The sequence below is a fragment of the Sus scrofa genome, chromosome 4 (genome assembly GCF_000003025.6).
Source record: "Sus scrofa isolate TJ Tabasco breed Duroc chromosome 4, Sscrofa11.1, whole genome shotgun sequence".
Classification (NCBI taxonomy): Eukaryota; Metazoa; Chordata; class Mammalia; order Artiodactyla; family Suidae; genus Sus; species Sus scrofa.
Window position 1 is genome coordinate 110,855,595 of NC_010446.5, and position 19,498 is coordinate 110,875,092.

The 19,498-nt window shown below is 46.9% G+C and overlaps 1 protein-coding gene across 1 annotated transcript; it reads right to left on the bottom strand.

The window, feature by feature from the left end:
* Positions 1,473–19,118, bottom strand: SARS (seryl-tRNA synthetase). Its single transcript, XM_001925670.7, has 11 exons — positions 18,824–19,118; positions 13,601–13,671; positions 10,041–10,121; positions 8,445–8,603; positions 7,345–7,488; positions 5,723–5,878; positions 4,404–4,625; positions 3,700–3,829; positions 3,275–3,432; positions 2,191–2,320; positions 1,473–1,875 (listed from the first exon to the last, which is right to left on the bottom strand). Exons 1-11 carry the CDS (start codon positions 18,957–18,959, stop codon positions 1,718–1,720), a joined length of 1,545 nt encoding a protein of 514 aa, XP_001925705.4. The 5' UTR covers positions 18,960–19,118; the 3' UTR covers positions 1,473–1,717.

The window sequence follows — 19,498 nt, forward strand, 5'->3', positions numbered from 1 at the left end:
TGGTGGAAGGGAGGCCATGGGGACCAGCAGCCAAGAGGGTAGGAGTGGGGAGCAGAGGAGGCAGCGGCAGTGACCTCTAGGGCTAGATGGGGCTGTTAGGGGTCACTGGAAAGTTCCTAACCCCAAAGCCCAATGGGCTTTTCAAACAGGAAAGGACAGTGTGTGGCGGTGACCAAAACCAGCCTCCTGCTCACTGTGTGAACTGCCCTTCTTCAGACCAAATAGTTGAGGCTACAGGAATGTGAACATCTCGTCCTTCTGGATAGATGGGAGCAGCTTGCTCTTTTGTTCTCTTGCCCTGGCTTTGTTATCCCAGAGCCGGGCCACTGGCTACAGTAGAGATGGGCTGGTGAGTCCGCCTGTGGCAAAAGAGCCACTGTGGGTTTCAGGTGCCCCGGTTTTGAACAAGGTTTCCAGTAGCAGGATTCATAGGATCAGCCCAAGCCCCCAGTGAAAAATGAAGCCCCTGGCCTCTTTTCTGGGTGCTGAGCCCCTGCTGGGGGAAGCTGCTGCTCAGGGACCAAAGAAGATGAAATAAAGCTCCTAAGTGACAGACCAGTTCAGAGCCCTGTACTCATCCTCCCCAAGAAACGCAGCAAGCGTCAAGCCCTGCTGAGGAGTCAGGACTCCTGGCTTCCACTGGTCATGCTCTCTCATCTCCCTCAGCCACCTCGTACTGCCTTCCCAATGATGGAAGAGGTTGAATCAGGTTCCCACCCTCCCGTCTGGGACTGTCACAAAAGATCAAAGAGATCACCTATAGGAAGTATTTTAGGTTCCTAGGGGAGAAGCACTAAACCAACAGAAGGTGTTATTAAAGTGATGTGTTTGTAGATTGCAGATGAAAGGCAGCAGGGAAATAAAGAGCCTAAACATCATTCTGCCCAGAGAAAGGGAGAACTGCCTATTAGGGCAACGGTGGATGCTCCACAGAAGGGATGAAACCCATCTTCCCACCACCCGCCCCCGCCGGGCTGCATCAATCCTTTGGAGTTGCAGCAACAAGCTGCCAAGCAGTTGGTCTCCCATCTGGGGATGACTAGAGAGAAGCAGCTGTGAATAAGGCCTGCCTCGTGCTCTAGAAATCTCGGGGCTCTTTTGGGTTAAATATAGTCTTCTGTGCCCTGATGTCTCATAGCCGCCCTCCCTCTCCACCGTGCGCTTCCCAGGGGACAGAAGCGCTATGAACCTTTTTGCATCACTCGGGCCTCTCAGCTGGCCGCATCTCACTGTTTTACTAAAGCAGAAGCGAAGCAAAGAAGGAGGATCCTGCCCCTGCCCTGCACGCCCGTGTGTCTGAGATGGAGAGTTTTCACCTCCCCCTTGAGCTTTTATTGAATCTACCGCTGCCTTCACCTACCTTCTCAAAGGTCTTTGCTAAATGGAACCACCTCATATAGAAGGAAAAGCAGAGGTGCGTTTATGGTTCCAGGGAGAGCTGTGAGAGACAGGGTTCCGGCCCTGGGCAGAAGATTGAGGAGGAGTCCTGGACTCCCTCAGAGATGCTTTATTACATGGTTTCATCAGTCACCAGTGATTGGATCTCATGCCAGGCGAGAAAAGGGAACGCTGCACACTGTACGTGGCAGATGGTTCCCCTTTTAGCAATGTAGTCGGATGGGTGGGTGATGCGTGCGTGCTTGGCTTCCTGCCTGTGGGCAGGCGGAGATTCCAGCTGCTGGAAGTGAAAGCCTGGCAAGGTGGGACAGAGGAATGTTCAGGCATCAGTGACCTCCAGGCTCTGCAGCTGGCTTTCCAGGGCAACCTCTCTGGCTCCCCCTTTCTTTTTGCTGCCCTCATGCTGCTTCTTCTGCTTCTTAGATGGCTCCTGGTCAATAGGCGCAGGCTTCACAAAGGGGATCAGTTCTTGGAGACCTGGGAGGGAAGAGTCAGCCAAAGAACCCATCGTTTCTCAGGAGACAAAGCCCAGGGACCTCTGGGGAAAGTTCCACAAGACAAGAGTGGGCACTGCTTTCATTTCTTCTTTTTCCCCCAGTCTGAATTTTAGCTGCATGTAAACAGACATCCTATCTGTACTGGCTACTTTTCAACCTTGCCCCTTGCAATGCCCAGCACCAGAGGACAGATAGAGTCTGAATAAGAAAACTTGGTCCATTCTGAAAGGGCTCACTCTTTAGAAGAGTGTGAAGATAAGGAAGAGGAGGAAGGCAGACTGGCTGGGGGGCTCACCTGGCGGCATGAATTCCTTCAATTTCTCAGGCACGACGATGCCCTTCTCTGTCTGGTAGTTCTCCAGGATGGCACAGATGGTGCGGGTCGTGGCGCACATCGTGGCGTTAAGCATGTGGACAAACTCCACCTGTGAGGAGAGGGTCCCCAGAGGGAGCAGTTACACTCAACCTTGAGCTGGTCTCACAGATGCCCAGGAACCAGCCACTGCGCCAGAACCCCCAACTGCAACTATCCAAATCCAAAATCAAGCAAGAGTTTTACCCATTACCATTTTCTCTCTCTCTCTTTTTTGTTTTTTTTTTTTTGCTTTTTAGGGCTGAATCTGTGGCATATGGACGTCCCCAGGCTAGGGGTCAAACTGGAGCTACAGCTGCCAGCCTAAGCCACGGCCACAGCCACAGTAACTCGGGATCTGAGCCACTTCTATGACCTACACCACAGCTCACGGCAATGCTGGATCCTTCACCCACTGAGGGAGGCCAGGGATCGAATCCGCATCCTCATGGATACTAGTCAGGTTCTTAACCCACTGAGCCACAACAAGAACTCCTATTGATCTTTAAAACTTGAATTGTTTGGTGTTTGTTGCCTATTAGGTAACTCCAGGAAGACTGCTCACATCTCAATGAGTGCCTAGTGGTAGGTCTCAGTATTTTGAGGAGAGTTGGGCCCTTTGATTAACCCCTTTCAAGTCCCTGACCTGGAAAATATGAGACCTGAAAACTGGGTTTGAAGAGATAAGCTTACAATCCAGACCTTCTTGGGTGAGAAGAAGGAAGGCACTGCCTCCAACTTATTCTGTGTAGACATGGGGTTACTCTTTATCTGGAGTTGTGAAAAACACAGCCAAGAAGCAAAAAGCTGGCATGACTTTACAGAATAGAGCTAGACTCAGTTTTCTACCTTAAAAAACTCAGCCCTGACACAGTGAAGTCATCTTCAGATTCCCTTCTTGGTCTGGACGAGAAGCTCTGATGTGCCCAAGACGCTGGGAGATACCCTCCTCCAAGGACCGAGCAACGGGTTGGATCTACTCCGAGCTGAAGGCCTCCTCCCGCCGCCCGGGTGGGGGGGCACCTACCTTGTCCATCATCTTCTTGGTTTGCCCGTATCGGATTCGGAGCCGGCGAGCCTGATAGTCGGTGCAGTTAGAACAGGAGACTAACTCACGGAAGGCTCCCGAGCCCGGAAACCAGGCCTCCAGGTCAAGCTTCTTACTGGCAGCATGATTCAAAGAACCTGTAAGGAAAAACCCCCTAGGATTCATGGAGGAGGAATAGGATTTCAGAACTGACCTTCAGCAAAGCCAAAGAATGCTTTAATTCACATCCTATCCCCAGAGGTGAAATCATACCCAGATATTCTCATCGCTGGAAACTCCCAAGGGAGAAGAGTGTGATATTTTAATTAACATGGGCAATTAATTGGACTGGGAGCGATTTCTTTCGTGCGGCAGCTCTAGCGGGTGGGGTGGTGTTTGCCGCTGCACGAAAGGGAGGCCGGTACCTGAGACGATATTCACGATGTGGTAGGGGATCCCCAGGGACTGGTAGAACTCCTCCGCGGTTCCGATCATCTCCTCAAACATCTCCCAGGACTTGTTGTCGTGTGGCGATGAGTAGACAAACTGTTCAATCTGCAAAGAGGAACCCAGGCAGACAGCGACCCCGGGGCAGGGTGAAGAAACCGCAGGCTGCCCTGGAGATATCCGCGCTATGAACCCAAGACCTAGTCCTACACCGCGGCGAGTCGGGTGCGCCCCCCCCTGGCGAGAGGGATAGGCTGAGATGGACGGGCTGGGCCGCAGCAAGAACAAGGCTGAGAGCTGCCCACAGACGTGCCAGGTGCTGTGGATGCCCCGCACACGGTAACTAACTGAATCCTCAGAGTAGCCTGCTGAGGTAGGTACTCCTATTAGGCTCCTTTCACAGAGGAGGAAAGAGCAGAGAGGCTGAGCCACCTGCTCAAGGCTATGCCGCGGGCAGGTGGTGGAGCGGCCTTGGGACTCAGACAGCCCGTTTCCAGTGTCCGTGCTCAGGGCCGCTCCACCAAGGGCTTGTCAGGCTCCTCCCCAGAAACACGGCTGGAGGCAACGAGGGGAAAGGCCGGAGCAGGGTGGGGATGGGCACCTCCTGATCCCGCCTCGCGTCTCACCACCCTTGAGAGATGGCGGGAAGGGTCCCGTTCCTCACCTGGACCTATCAACTCACCTTCTCAAACTGATGGACTCGAAAGATGCCGCGGGTGTCGCGGCCGTGGGAGCCCACCTCCTGGCGAAAGCAGGTGGACAGGCCAGCATACTTGATTGGCAAGTCCTCCGGCCGAAGCCACTCGTCCCGGTGGAGGGCGGCAATGGGCTGCTCAGAGGTGGCAATCAGATACTTCTCCTCGTAGGAGTTGTCGTCAGACTTTTCGCTGCCTTTGCCAATCACCTGTAGGAGGAGGGTAATATTTACCAGTGAAGCGGGAGGGAGGAGGACCTCAGCTGAGCAAGTAACCACAATGACAGTCTGAGAGATGAGAGGAGCGATTTTCTTCAATCCCTGCCCCAGAGTGAGCAGGGGATGCTACAAAGAGGAGGGAAGGGATGGGTCACAGCCCCAAACGGGGTCGCTACTAGAGAGCAAAGAAACGCAAGAGGAGATTAAATATTTTGAGACTATTTTTACTAATAAATGAAATGCTTTCAAATGATGCATAATGGCCAATGATGGCAGGTGTACAATAAAATCTGAGCTGATAGCAATATAAATGAATCCACTTGACACATGTTTGTTAGGCATTTAGTACGAGCCAAGTCCTTTTGGCCAATGCTGGGCGAAAGGAGACAGTTTCTGCTCTCTTGGTGCTCAGAGGTTAGTCTAGGGTTATAATCTTTGAAGAATTACTTTGGTATTCAGCTAAAAAGGTAACGCAAAAAAAAAAAAAAAAAAAAAGGCTATAGACAGGACAAAGTTCATTGTATCTTTTTTTTTTTACTTCTTTGTCTTTTTAGGGCCACACCCTTGGCATATGGAGATTCCCAGGCTAGGGGTCTAATCTGAGCTGTAGCTGCTAGCCTGCCATAGCATCGTGGGATCCAAGCCGCATCTGTGACCTACACCACAGCTCTCGGCAATGTCGGATCCTTAATCCACTGAAAGAGGCCAGGGATTGAACCTGTGTCCTCATGGATACTATTCAGACTCCTTTCTGCAGAGCCAGGCTTAATAATAATGTATGCGCTTCTTTTCTAAGCTCTTGGCACTAAATAAAGCATGTTCAATTTAGATGCATCACATTGATCATCTGGGGAAAGATAAAATAGGCTCTATTAGTCACCAGCCACAGGTGCTCGTTTATATTACAATGGATAAAAATTAAATTTTACTTCCTCAGTCACACTAGCCATATTTTAAATGCTCAGCAGCCATGACACACAACATTTCCATCAACACAGGCAGCTCTGCTGGACAGCACTGCCGTTGTCTCTGAAGGTGAACTTCATACCTTAAGGGGTCACTGTGCCATACCGCCCCAGGCTACTCACCTTATAAAGTTCTTCATCAAACTGGCTGAGCTGTGCCACTTCCTGCATGACCTCCTTCCTCATGAAGAAGGGCGTATAAATGGGAGTGTAGCCCCGACTTCCCAAAGTGCGAAGGGCATACTGGATGAGCGCCTGTTCCAGGAACACCAGGACCCCCTACAGGAGCAGAGACACAGCACTGGGTGACTGGGTTCTGCCGCCATCACATTCACCTGCTGGCATCATTTACACCCAGAGGCACCTGGGGGCACATAGGAAGCCACAAAGACCACGGATGCAAATAATTGACTGAAGAGACTCTTTCTTTCTGTTTTTTGGTTTTTTTTAGGATTGCACCCAAGGCACATGGAAGTTTCCAGGCCAGGGACTGAATCTGAGCTGCAGCTTTGACCTACACGGGGACAATGCCACATCCTTTTAACCCACTGCACCGAGAAGGGAATCAAACCTGTGCCTCTGCAGCTGCAGTTGGATTCTTTTATTTATTTATTTATTTATTTATTTATTTATTTTGCTTTTTAGGGCTGCACCTGTGGTATATGAGGTTCCCAGGCTAGGGGTCGAATCTGCAGCTGCTAGCCCATGCCATAGCCACAACCACATGCACTGCATCTGTGACCTACACGACAGCTCACGGCAATGCCAGAGCCGAGCGAGGCCAAGGATCGAACTCGCATCCTCATAGATACAAGTCAGGTTCTTTACTGCTGAACCACCTTGGGAACTCTGTGCAGATTCTTAACCCACTGTGCCATGGCAAGAACACTGAGAGACTCTTTCTTAACATCAGCTGAAGAGAATTCCCTTCTAGATACCAAGCCAAGGGGAAAGGATTATTCACCCAGGGAGAGTCTTGTGCTAATTCTTAAAACACTAGATTCATCTGTATCTGCAGAGCATGCCTATGTATGTGTATATTAAGGATGGCACTGCCAAAGTTACTTTACCATGTCCTTTTGGAAGTCTTGCCTGAATTCGTCTGCCCCCTGTCCCAGCTAATCCGGGCTTGCTGCCTCGGCCTACCCGCTCTCATGCACTCTGGGCTACTCACAGCACAGCACTGGTTCACAGTGGGTTTTTGATTTTTTGTTACTTGTCTGTCCAATCACACTGAGCTTCTTAAAGGCAGAGACTGTTCTAATTCAGTCAGCAAAACTTATATTCATTATGGAGGATCACTCAGTGGCTTTTGTTCTAGAGAATCCTGATAAGCACTCGCCTGCCTTAGAAAGAGAACTGCATCAAATTGCCACTAAGGTTGCAGTGGAAAGGCGAGTACAAGTGGTGGATTTGCAGGCCTCTTTAAGTAGGTTATGTTTTCTGCATTTCTTTTTTTAATTTTGATTTTTTAATTTTTTTGGTCGTTTTAGGGCCGCATCCACAGCATATGGAGGTTCCTAGGCTAGGGGTCCAATCGGAGTTGAAGCCGCCGGCCACAGCCATAGCCACAGAGGAGCCGAGCCGCATCTGCGACCTACACCACAGCTCACGGCAATGCCGGATCCTTAACCTACTGAGTGAGGCATCCTCATGGATACTCGTCAAGTTTGTTAACTTCTGAGCCACATCGGGAACTCCTAGTTCTTTCTTTATAACCAATGCCACTGGTTGCCACCTCTTACCTTCAGGAAGTACCCTCGACTCCCAGCTACCACAGCCCCCTTTTCGCCTTCGAAGCCATCCACCATCACCACGAGGTCCACGTGAGAGTACTTCTTCCTGACCGAACAGTCACCCCAGATCCTCTCTACTTTGTTGTCGGCATCCTAAGGAAACAAGACCAGGACAGGAGGCTGTGTGACCTCGGAATTTTACATCCTCCATCTCTCCAAACTCTTCCAAGAAACACCTAGAGCTTTGTGAAGCCACCGCTTAATGCAAACACTAGGTTTTGGACCTCATGTGCAGAGACTAGAGAGGGAATCTGCTGGCAAATTTGTGCTCAACAGAGAAACAATTTATAAATTCCTAGAAGTGATTTGCCATGGAACTGAAGTCATGATTTTCCACACACAAAAAAATCTGTAGTATTCTCTTGTTTTCTTACCCTTTCAAATGACTCCTTGAAAATCCTGTACACAGAAAACCCTCCCCGGGACTATCCGCACTGCCTAGGGTACAGAGGAGAATGGAGATTTTTTTTTTCCAGGCTCTTATTGCCACATGAAGGCGGGCTGGGGGCCCTGACCTCTGGAGTCTGCCACCCCAGCCCTGGGTGGGTTTAATGTTCCTTCACCAGGGAATGAATGAAAGAGGCACAGATGGGCCCTGCCACGGCTGGGGTGTCAGGGAACAAAGGCTGGGCTCCAAGCAGCTTTGTGCCAGGGAAGCTCCCGCTCAGCAGGAAACTTTTATCATGCAGATTTCCCTTCAACCAGCAGCTTCTCAGCAGGGTGTGGGTGAGGGGTGAGGCTGATTTTGCAGATCCCTCTGACAACACTAGCTGCTACCAAGGGCAACACGCCACCGCCTCGGAGGACAGCAGCCCGATTTAGGAGAGGTCTCCATGCCAGCAGTCTCCACTTACCTGCTGGCTCTGATTCTCCCCAGTCAGGCAGGGATCTGACTCTTTCAATTCTCAATTGGTGGGCAGAGCTCATAGACAAAGAGCCTGCTTCTATTCTGCAGGGAGAGCCAGGCTTTCACTGTACCCCGCCCAGACCGCCACCTCCCTATGGAGAAAGGCGATGCTGCGGCTGCCTACTGGGTCACCCACGCCTACCTCATCATTGCTGATGGGCACAGAGGGGTGCAGAAGATTCCCGATCTCTCGAAGGTTCTCAAACCGCTCTGCTTCCAGCTTTATCCGCTCAGCATCACACTTTAGGATGGCCTCGTCAATGAGGAGTCGGACTTTTTTGATTTGCGCGACTTTGAGGTTCTGTAGGTGAAAAGGCCAAGTCCATCCGAGGCCACAGTGATAGATAGCATTTTAAAAAACTGACATGGAAGCCTTTCAAAGAACAGTGATTTATTTCACAGAGGGATAGATACAGTCTTGCCCAACAAATTCATTGGCATTTTCTTTCAGGATGCCTAAGGCAGACACAGCCGCTCTTCTTGTTCCTATCTATCTCAGGAGTTTTATTTTTTTATTTAAATTAAAAAAATTTTTTTTGGCTGTGCCCATAGCATGCAGAAGTTCCTGGGCCAGGGATCGAACCCGCGCCATAGCAGTGATCTGGGCAGCTGCAGAGACAATGCCGAATTCTTAACCCACTGCGCCATGAGAGAACTCCAGGAGTTTTAACACCATAGCTCTCTTAAGATCTCTTTCCCTTAACTTGCACTTCCTGATACTCCCGATTAAACCAATTTAACACCCTAATATGTACTCCGTTTAACTGTGCTCTAGGACAATTACAAATTTATCAGGAGCAAGAGACTTTGTTTTAAGCTTAGTTTGTATTTCTTACTGCAGGTGTTTCAAATTGCACTGATTTCTTGCGGGGCGGGGGAGCCCTTACAAGGTAGGGGAGGACAGGAATAGCACCCCCAACCCAACCCTTTCTAGAACAGCAACTGGGCTTTTTCGGGTTTATGCTCCTGCTATGCTTTTGTGTTGTGTTTTTTTGTTTGTTTTTTTCTTTTTGCCATTTCTTGGGCTGCTCCCGCAGCATATGGAGGTTCCCAGGCTAAGGGTCAAATCAGAGCTGTAGCTGCCGGCCTACGCCAAAGCCACAGCAACTCGGGATCCGAGCTGCGTCTGCAACCTGCATCACAGCTCACGGCAACGCTGGATCCTTAACCCACGGAGCAAGGCCAGGGATCAAACCCGCAACCTCATGGTTCCTAGTTGGATTTGTTAACCACTGCGCCACGAAAGGAACTCCGCTGGGTTTTTTTTTTAAAACATGCGGCATATGGAAGTTCCTGGGCCAGGGATCAAACCAGACAAGAGCTACTGCAGAGACAACGCTGAAAGTTTTGATGGGAAGTCCTGTGTTGCGGGTTTTAAGAAAGGGTTCAGTGACTTAAAAAGTTGAAAATTACTGCTCAAGGTGCATGGCAGTGAATATTTAGTGAATTACAATAAATCAAAAAATTCCTTGACTCTGTGGGAATGGAGTTATTACATAAACCAAACATAGTTTAAGTCCTTTTTTTTTTTTTTTCTCTCTTCTTCCTACTCTGACTTTTCCACTCCACCTGTCTCCATCTGTGCTGTCTAATATTCAACTTTACAGATTAACAAGAGTGGGTAGGGACATTTCCCAGCTTCAGAAATTCAAGGATGCCACAGACTGTCAGTATTTGCTTAGAAGGAAATTAAGATAAAAGAACAGAAAGGCCAACCTAGAAAAGGACAATAACTTACAGTTAAAGTGTCTGCAGTAAGATCATCAAGATTTAATACATCTTCTGGAAGGGACTCATCATTTCCTACTGCCTCTTTCTTCTACAGAAAAAAACAAAAACAAAAACAAATAACAACACATGAATTATAAAGGAAATTTTCTGATAAGAGTTTTTAAAAGTGCATGCTCAACTAATATATATATAAACGAATCACAGAACTTTCTGCACAACTTAGTCTCTAAAAGATATAGCACATCTTTTGAAAAATTAGTAAAATTTTTAAAAATTAGTAAATTGGGAGGAAAATTAGTAAATTGGAAGCAAGAAATCAGTATCTCAAGTCCTTGTCCTGCCACGTTCTAGCTTTCTGATTCTGGACAGATTGATTTACCCATTGCAGGGGAGAGGGTTGATGCCATCAGGAATTCGAGAAGAAAAATGTCTGATGTGGACGCAGAATAGTTATGCCCTGAGAACATGCGAAAATGCTCAGTGCTGGGCAGATGCTTGCATGTCAATTCGTGAATCCTCCTCTACCTGCTAAGAACAACCCTAGCTTTGAAGCCTGAGGCTGAAGAGAAAAAAATGGATGGGATGATAGAATATTAGGGAGCCAAAAAAACACATTTTTTTAAATGGAAAAAAAAAAAGAAAAATAGCCCCACTTGTGGCATGTGGCAGTTCCGGGGCTAGGGACTGAATCCAAGCTGCAGCTGTGCTGGATCCTTTAACTCGTTGAGCCAGGTGAGGCCAGGATTGAACCCATGCCTCTGCAGTAACCCGAGCCACCAACAGTCGGATTCTTTTTGTTTGTTTGTTTTTTCAGGGCCACACCGGAGGCATATGGATGTTCCCAGGCTAGGGGTCGAATCGGAGCTACAGTTGCCGACCTACACCATGGCTCACAGCAATGCTAGATCCTTAACCCACCGAGCGAGGCCAGAGATTGAACCCGAAACCTCACGGTTCCTAGTCGGATTCGTTTCGTTTCTGGTGCGCTACAACGGGAACTCCCCACAGTCAGATTCTTAACCCACTGCACCATAGTGGGAGCTCTGAGAAACACAATTTTTGAGGAAAAGAGCTACAGAATTTGGAACTAAGTTTAAAGCAATCAAATGCAGCTTGACAACAGAGCAGGGGTGTACCCAGGGCTAGATTTTTTTTCCCCTTTGTTTCTCTCCTTGAGAGTCTGCCAAGTCATCATTTCTAATCCTGTCCAGAGCCGTGGAGATGATACTTTTAAGAGTCAAATTCTTCCTAAACTGAAAGAGATAAAATTATCAAAGTCCATATTTCAAGCCACATAAGACCTCGGCAAAACACATATAAAAAAAATAAGCTGAGAAGCATTAGGGTCTGCTTCGCAAGCATAAGTAAAATAATATGCAGAAATCATGTTCAATGTCCTAAAGCTTTACTAGCCATTTCATCCACCAAAGCGAGAAGTCAGGGTTCTGACCAAAACCCAACTCACACCCGTCAGTGAATTAAGTAAAAGCATTTTTAAAAGTTGGGAAAGTCGGAAAACATAAAGACGTTGCATTGGGTAGCCAAGACAGCCAAGGCCCTCCTGCTCTCTGATAATCCCTCAGGGCAGTGAATTCAAGTTCTGAGTTCAAGCTCTGGCTCTGCAACTAATTTCTTTCTTTCTTTCTTTTTTTTTTTTTTTTTTTTGTCTTTTTCCCTTTTCTAGGGCCGCTTCCACAGTATATGGAAGTTCCTAGGCTAGGGGTCGAATCGGAGCTGTAGCTGCTGGCCTACACCAGGGCCACAGCAACGCAGGATCCGAGCTGCGTCTGCAACCTACACCACAGCTCACGGCAATGCCGGATCCTCAACCCACCGAGCAAGGCCAGGGATAGAACCCGCAACCTCATGGTTCCTAGTCAGATTCGTTAACCACTGCGCCACAACGGGAACTCCTGAAACTAATTTCTGGCGCAGTTTTAGACAAGCTCCTTAATTTCCTAAGCCTACCCTCTTGCCCTTTCCACAGGGCTGACAAATGTGCTACCTCCACTTCAGGTTTATAGCAAAGACCAAAACCAAAGCACTCCTTGCAAGGCCCACTTTAAAGGGAATCTAAGAATGTAAATGCAGGTGAAAACACCCCCATCCTTTTGCTAAAAAAAAAAAATATTGAGCTGGCACTATCTGTACATATGCCCCAAAGAACACAAAGACAGGGGTCCATGTGGAAATTAACATCATTATGAGGCCTCTGACATGCAAATGACTTAGTGTTGAGAGTCCCATAGGAAGAAAACTGTATGATTATTGATATCAATTTCTATAGCCTGCCACATGCTGGAAGTGGAAGTGTAATGAAACAGTGTTAAAGAGAAGGATGCAGACTATCATGAAGGAGAAGGTGCTAAAATCCCAAGGGAATCTTTTGGCTACATTCTTCCCTGGTTCCGGTTCCAAAATTTCATAAATTTTTGCTTTAGTTTAGAGGCTTAAAACTTAAAAATGAGACAGACTGTAGAGTGCATTTAATATATATTTTTAAACGATTAAGGGGCTTAAAGGGCGTTTTTGAAGAAAGATTAACAACATGAACTAATCTGGTTGACAAAGTAAGGCTGAGCTGAAACGTGTAACATTCTTCAAGGACAGGAAACACTTTCTGGATGAAGGTCAGGAACTACTTGCCAAGCATTGTTACTTGCAATTACTAACTAACTACAACATTCTAGGTATTATGCCAGGTTTTCTATATTTAAAAAGGGTAGTTCTCGCAATTCCAGTCCAAAAATTGGTGTCAAGTCATTTCAGGCCAAAAACCCAAGGCTCAGAAGTTAACTAGCCTAAAGTCATACAACCAACAGTCTAGGATTTGGACTCCATATTTGTGTACTTTCATTAAAGAGCACGACTACACTGGGGTGAAGAATCTGACATATGCTATAAGGAAAGTTTTCTGGCACTGTGGGTTGAGCTCAGGAAATAACTGGAAAGGATTACTGGTGGAAATAATATTATACGAACAGAATAGACACTGAATGACTGTGTGGCAAGAATCTTATCTTGCAATTGACTAAAGATTTGTGCCTCCCCCCACCCCAAATCCGTATGTTCACACCTAATCCCCAATGTGACAGTCTTTGGAGGTGGGGTTTTTCAGAGGTGAGAGGTCAGGGGGACAGAGTCCTCATGAGTGGGATTACTGCCCTTACAGAAGAGACCCCAGAGGGCTCCCTTGTTCCTTCCACCATATGAGAACCCAGCAAGAAGACTATGGACCAGGAAGTGGTCCCTCACCAATCTGCTGGCGCCTTGATTTTGGACTTCAGCCTCCAGAACTGGGAGAAGTAATTTCTGTTGTTTATAAGCCACCCAGTTTATGGGATTCTGTTCCAGCAGCCTGAACAGACTAAGACATACTTGGATCCTTGAAAGTGTGTCTTAGTTCCCTCCTGGCCTGCCTTCCTGCCTCTTAAAAATACTCTTCCTCCTATGGTAAGAAATTCAGTATCCTGTAGAATTAAACACTAAGTTAGAAATTATGTATTAACTAAGAATAAGGTTGACTATCTCTGCTCAAGCTCTCAAGGCTGTTCTCACTTCTCTTACCTTCATTTTCTCTCCAATTGTCCTGCTGCATAGGTTCTTCAGCTTGTTCAGATTGTCTGCCCGAAATCTGCCTGAAGAATAAAGAACCCGAGAATATACCAAAGATGAGCACATAATGAAGAGACCTCCGTTCCTAACCATGGCTCCTTAGGGTCGATCTTAGCTCTCCTTAGAGCTAAAGGATCTGCCTTACGAGGGTGTGAAATCTTACAGCTCTAGAGACCCAAATTTAGTTGACATAGACTGGTGACTACAATGGGATGTTGGTGACAATGAAAAGGCCATTCTGGGGTTGAAATTAAAAAGTATCATAACCTGGATGATACCACTGTAGAGTAACACATTGGAGAAATCTGGAAAACATTCCAGTAACTATGACCTGTTCAATTACCTTAAAATTCATTTAAAGAAACTATGTGGTATGCACCAGAATCCCGAACAAAGGCCATCGTGTTTCTATTTCCATCAACTTGGTCACTGCACCTCTTTGTTAAAAATGGTTAACATTGTTCCCTTTGCTTTGACACAATGCTTATCTGGCAGCCTTGAGAATCTTTCAGTTTCTTTGGGTTCTTTTGAGGAAGACAGTGCACTCATCAGCCTACAGAGCTATTCTGGCCCAAATGAACATCTTGGTATTCTGATTCATCAGTCTAACCTGATTAGCAAAAGTTGGACTTTTGGAATCTAAGCTTCAGCAACAATATGGTAAAAAATCAAGTTTTGGACAGGTAAAATGATGACTAGAGATGAGCTATTCTTTAAGGTTTTGTCAAACTTTAAGTAAGCTAGATTTGAACTAAACTTCACCATGAATCATACAACTACTTTCTCATTCACTTATTCACACTGATATTGGGATGGAGCGAAGACTAGTGGTTGGCAGAGATGAGATGTGGCAGGGAAAAGGGAGTGGCCTACAAAGGGACGCAGCAAGAGGGATTTCTGTGATAATGGAACAGTTGTGTATCTTGAGTGTAGCAGTGGTCACACAAATCTACACATGTGACAAAATCACAGAGAACTACAGGCACACACAAAGGGGTACGTGTAAAATTCATGACATCTGAATAAGGTGTGTGGATTGCAGCAATGTCAATTTCTTGGTTTTGACATTGTACCACTTATATTGGATGTTATCACTGGGGGAAATGGGTGAAGGACCTCTTGTACATTTTTTTTTTTTTTTTTTGTCTTTTTGCTATTTCTTGGGCCGCTCCCGCGGCATATGGAGTTTCCCAGGCTAGGGGTCTAATCGGAGCTGTAGCTGCCAGCCTATGCCAGAGCCACAGCAACTCGGGATCCGAGCCGCGTCTGCAACCTACACCACAGCTCACGGCAACGCTGGATCGTTAACCCACTGAGCAAGGGCAGGGATCGAACCCGCAACCTCATGGTTCCTAGTCGGATTCGTTAACCACTGTGCCACGACGGGAACTCCTCTTGTACAATTTTTATCACTTTCTATAAATCTGTATCTATCTATAAATTTAAAAAAAAATTAAATTTAATCCTGCCTATTGGCAAGGCCCTGTGTTGGGAATATAATAGAAAATAACTTACTAGGGGCTGGGAAATAAATGAAAAATATAACAACTTAAAAACAATATTCTAACAATGTTGAATGTTTCAATCAATGAATATAGCATATCCCTTCATTATTTTTAATCTCTCCTAGCCATGTTCCATAGTTTTCAGTGTAAGAATCTTGAATGTCATTTATTAAATATATTTGTAGGTATCAGATTCTTTTTTTTTTTTTTTTTTTTGGCTTTTTAGGGCTGCACCTGCAGCATATGGAAGTTCCCAGGCTAGGGGTCGAATCAGAGCTACAGCTGCTGGCCCACACCACAGCTCACAGAAACGATGGATCCTTAACCCACTGAGTGAGGCCAGGGATCGAACCCTCATCCTCATGGATCCTAGTTGGGTTCATTAACTGCTGAACCACAAAGGGAACTCCCTCAGATGCTTTGTAATTGTTACTTGTATGTAGAAATAGCATTGACTCTGTATATTGCATATAGTGATCTTGCTAAATTCACTATTAACAATTCAGATTCTGCACATACAATCAAGTCATCTGCAAATAAAGACACTTTTTCTTCTGTTCCAATCTTTTATTTCTTTTTCTTGCCTTATTTCGTACTGTTTGGAACCTCCAACATTAAGTCGATTACAAGTGGTGATAGCAGACATCCTTCTCTTGTTCCCAACCTCATGGGGAAAGCGTTCAATATTTCATCATTAAGAATAAGGTTAGCTATGGATTTTCGATAAATACTTACTCTCAGACTAAGGAAGTTCCTTTCCTTTCCTAGCTTGCTGTATTTTATCACAAGCAATTAGATTTCCACATTTAAAAATATGAACTTTGATACCTATCTCATATCATATACCAACACCAATGTAAGATAAATCATATACCTAAATGTGAAAGGTAAAATAATAAAACCTCTAGAAAAAAAAGTTGGAGAATCTTTTCAGTACCTTGGGAATGAAAAGATTTCCTAAACAGAACATAAGCACAAATTATAAAAGAAAAGAAATCAATAAATTAGACATCAATAAAATCAAGAATTTCTATTCATTAAAAGATAGAACGTAAAAAAGCAAATCGGGCTGGGAGAAAATATCTGCAATATATGCAACTAGAGAAGATCTTGTCTACACAATAGATAAAAATTTCCTACGAAATGAGAAAAAAACATGCACATTGGTCAACGGGCTTGAATAGACCTCTCCCCAAACAGGCTGTCCAAATGCTAATACGTATTACATGAAAAGGTGCTCAATATGTCTGTAGTCATCAGGAAAATGCAAATTAAAACCACAATGAGATATCACTATATATCCATCCGAATGGCTAAAATTAAAAGGACTGCCAATATCAAGGGCAAGGATGCAGAGCAACTGAAACTCATATATTTCTGGTTGGAGTATCAATTACTGCAACCACTTTGGAAAGCTATTTGGGGGAGTTCCCTTCGTGGCGAAGTGGTTAACGAATTCGACTAGGAACCATGAGGTTGCGGGTTCGGTCCCTGCCCTTGCTCAGTGGGTTAACGATCCGGCGTTGCCATGAGCCGTGGTGTAGGTCACAGACGCAGCTCGGATCCCTCGTTGCTGTGGCTCTGGCGTAGGATGGCAGCTACAGCTCCGATTACACCCCTAGCCTGGGAACCTCCATGTGCCACGGGAGCAGCCCAAGAAACGGCAAAAAAAAGACAAAAAAACAAACAAACAAAAAAGAAAGCTATTTGGTAATATCTACTAAATCTTAACAGGTGCCTACCCTATGACCTAGCAATTCCATTCCTGGGTAGGTACTCAACAGAAAGGGGTGCTTATGTCCACAAAAAGATACAATGTTCACAGCATCTGATTCCTATTACCCTTAAACTGGTAACAATCCAAATATCAGCAGAATTGGTTGGTATATTTCTATATCGAAGTACTATATAGCAACGAAAAAGAACCAATCACTAAACAAGGTCCTATGTAGAGCACAAGGAACTATATTCAATAGTCTATAATAAACCATAATGGAAAAGAACAAAAAGTGGAGTTCCCATTATGGCTCAGTGGATTAAGAACCCCATATAGTCTCTGTGACAAAGTGAAGTTCCTGCTGAGCCACAATGGGAACTTCAGTGGCTTTTCACATCAATTGCTTCTTCCTATGGAAAAGCAAAGTGCCCTGAGCACAGAAGATATTCATGAATTCAACAAACTTTTGTCAAGCCTACCATGTGCAATGCTAGGTTCTGGGATTATTTGTACACATGTGTATATTTATACCCCATATATGTATGTGTATACCCTGGGTACTGACATACAGATGACTAAAACACAACACTGTCCCTGAAGAATTCATCTCCTCACTACACAGCCAATCCTCAGGCAAAAGACAGAACTTCTCACAGACGTGTACATTATACACAAGAGACATTCAAAATCATTTAGTAGCTGGACAATGGCTAGACTGCTAGAAAAATTTGTTACTTCAGACTTCTGACTCAGTAAAACAGTGTCCAGTCTAGTTTTTCCCCCTTCCATTTAATTTAATTCCACTGCAACTCAAAACTTCAGATTCAGATTCAGGTGGTGGGATCTCTCCACAAGGGACTTGACTGTGATACATAGAATCAGCAGACAATCTGAGCTGAACAAATATTCTCCTGGTACCCAATATCCTTATGTTCCAATTCTTCCTTCAGCTCTTTCCCTACCCGGGTGACACATAAATTTAGGGAAATCAACTTTCCTAAGAGAAATCCATCACCTTTTGGGACAGTGACTGACTTTGCAGGGCGCCGTCATAAACCTGGGTTTCAGCGGGTTGCAGACCTATTGCATCAGACAAAATAAACCACGTGTTTGACAGCATCCGGCCAATTAGTGACTACTCCAACTAATCTAGGCAAAGATTGATAGGCAGAGGGTGCTATGGTTTTATTTAGCCTCACGAAAGATGTCCGGATCAGTTCCAGGTTGTAGCCCAACTCCATCAACGTCTATTCCGGAAAACTTCCACAAATCACAATTAAACAGCCTCAGTAATTACGAGTTTTTTCTTGCTTCACCGCATCCCTCTGCCCACGTCTGATCTACCATGGAAGCCCATGGTCGGTTCTTAAAGGACTGCCCACAGTTCAGGGGGATTGCCTTCCCCAAAGCTCTGCGATCACTGCTTTTAGCCAGTAGCGGCCTCCAAAATCCCCAAATGCCTCCAATATGGGAGGAGTGAACCTACTGCGCTGCAGATGTGACTCAGACTGGAGCCTGTGAGTCTATCAAAATAGGGACCACTCTGGCTTTGCTGAAGATAAAAAGACCGGAGGCGACCAAACAGAGAAGTGTTAGGAAAGGGGAGCAATCTCCCCCATTACCCAACAAAATCTGCCCCGACTTTCTCTGGGTTACCCTTGCGGCCGGAAGGCTTGACAGCTCTTAACGCGCATGCGCCATGCTCTTTTCCCACAGACTCAGGAGCAGGGATCCGCGCCCCGCACGCCGGGAAGGGAGGTCTTACCGCCCCGGGGGAAGGGAAAGGTGGGGACCGTCCCGGCTCCCTGGGTGATAGGGAGAGCTTCCGAGCCACCGAAACCTAGGAGGGGGTCTGACAAGGGGTGGAAGCTATGGCCTCAGGAGCAGTATCGAGATCCGAGAGATGTAGCTGGGGTTAGGATCCAGGGATACTCCGCGAGTCTCTGTACTTACATCGTCGCCACTCGCTGTCTGCCTTCACCAGCTGATCCACTAGTCCTGGGTCCTTGAAGCGCTTCTCCTGCGACTCTCGGATGAGGGCTGGGTCCCCTCCTTTATCTACCCGAAACAAATCCAGATCCAGCACCATCTTTCCTCCTCCTGGACCAACACTAAGGGAAATGCACTTCGGGCCACAGCAGTCTGCGAGACCGACTCACTACCCCGGCGCGCCGGCCCGCCCTTCCCGCGCAGGCGCAGCAGAGCGTGCGGACGCCCCGCCTCTCGCCGGAAGCTGCTGTGTGGGGGGCGGGGCCGCGGAGAGGAGGGCGGGGCCGCGGAGAGGAGGGCGGGGCCGCGGGAGGAGGGCGGGGCCGCGGGAGGAGGGGGGGCGGGGGGGGGGCGGGGCCGCGGGAGGAGGCGGGGCGGGGGGGGGCCGCGGGAGGAGGGCGGGGCCGCGGGAGGAGGGCGGGGCCGCGGGAGGAGGGCGGGATAGGTGGACGCGGGCCTCTCGAGCTGTGTCCAGGTCGGGTCCGCTTGTTGGAGGTGTTGTGCTTTCTCATCAATTGTCTTGCTCTGCAGGGGCTCTTGTTTGCCCTATGAAAGAAAAGTGAGTGCCTGTTTCCTCCTTATGTTAAAGGGCACACCTAAGGCGAGGCAGAGGCCTTTTAGTGTAATTACTGGCTTGGA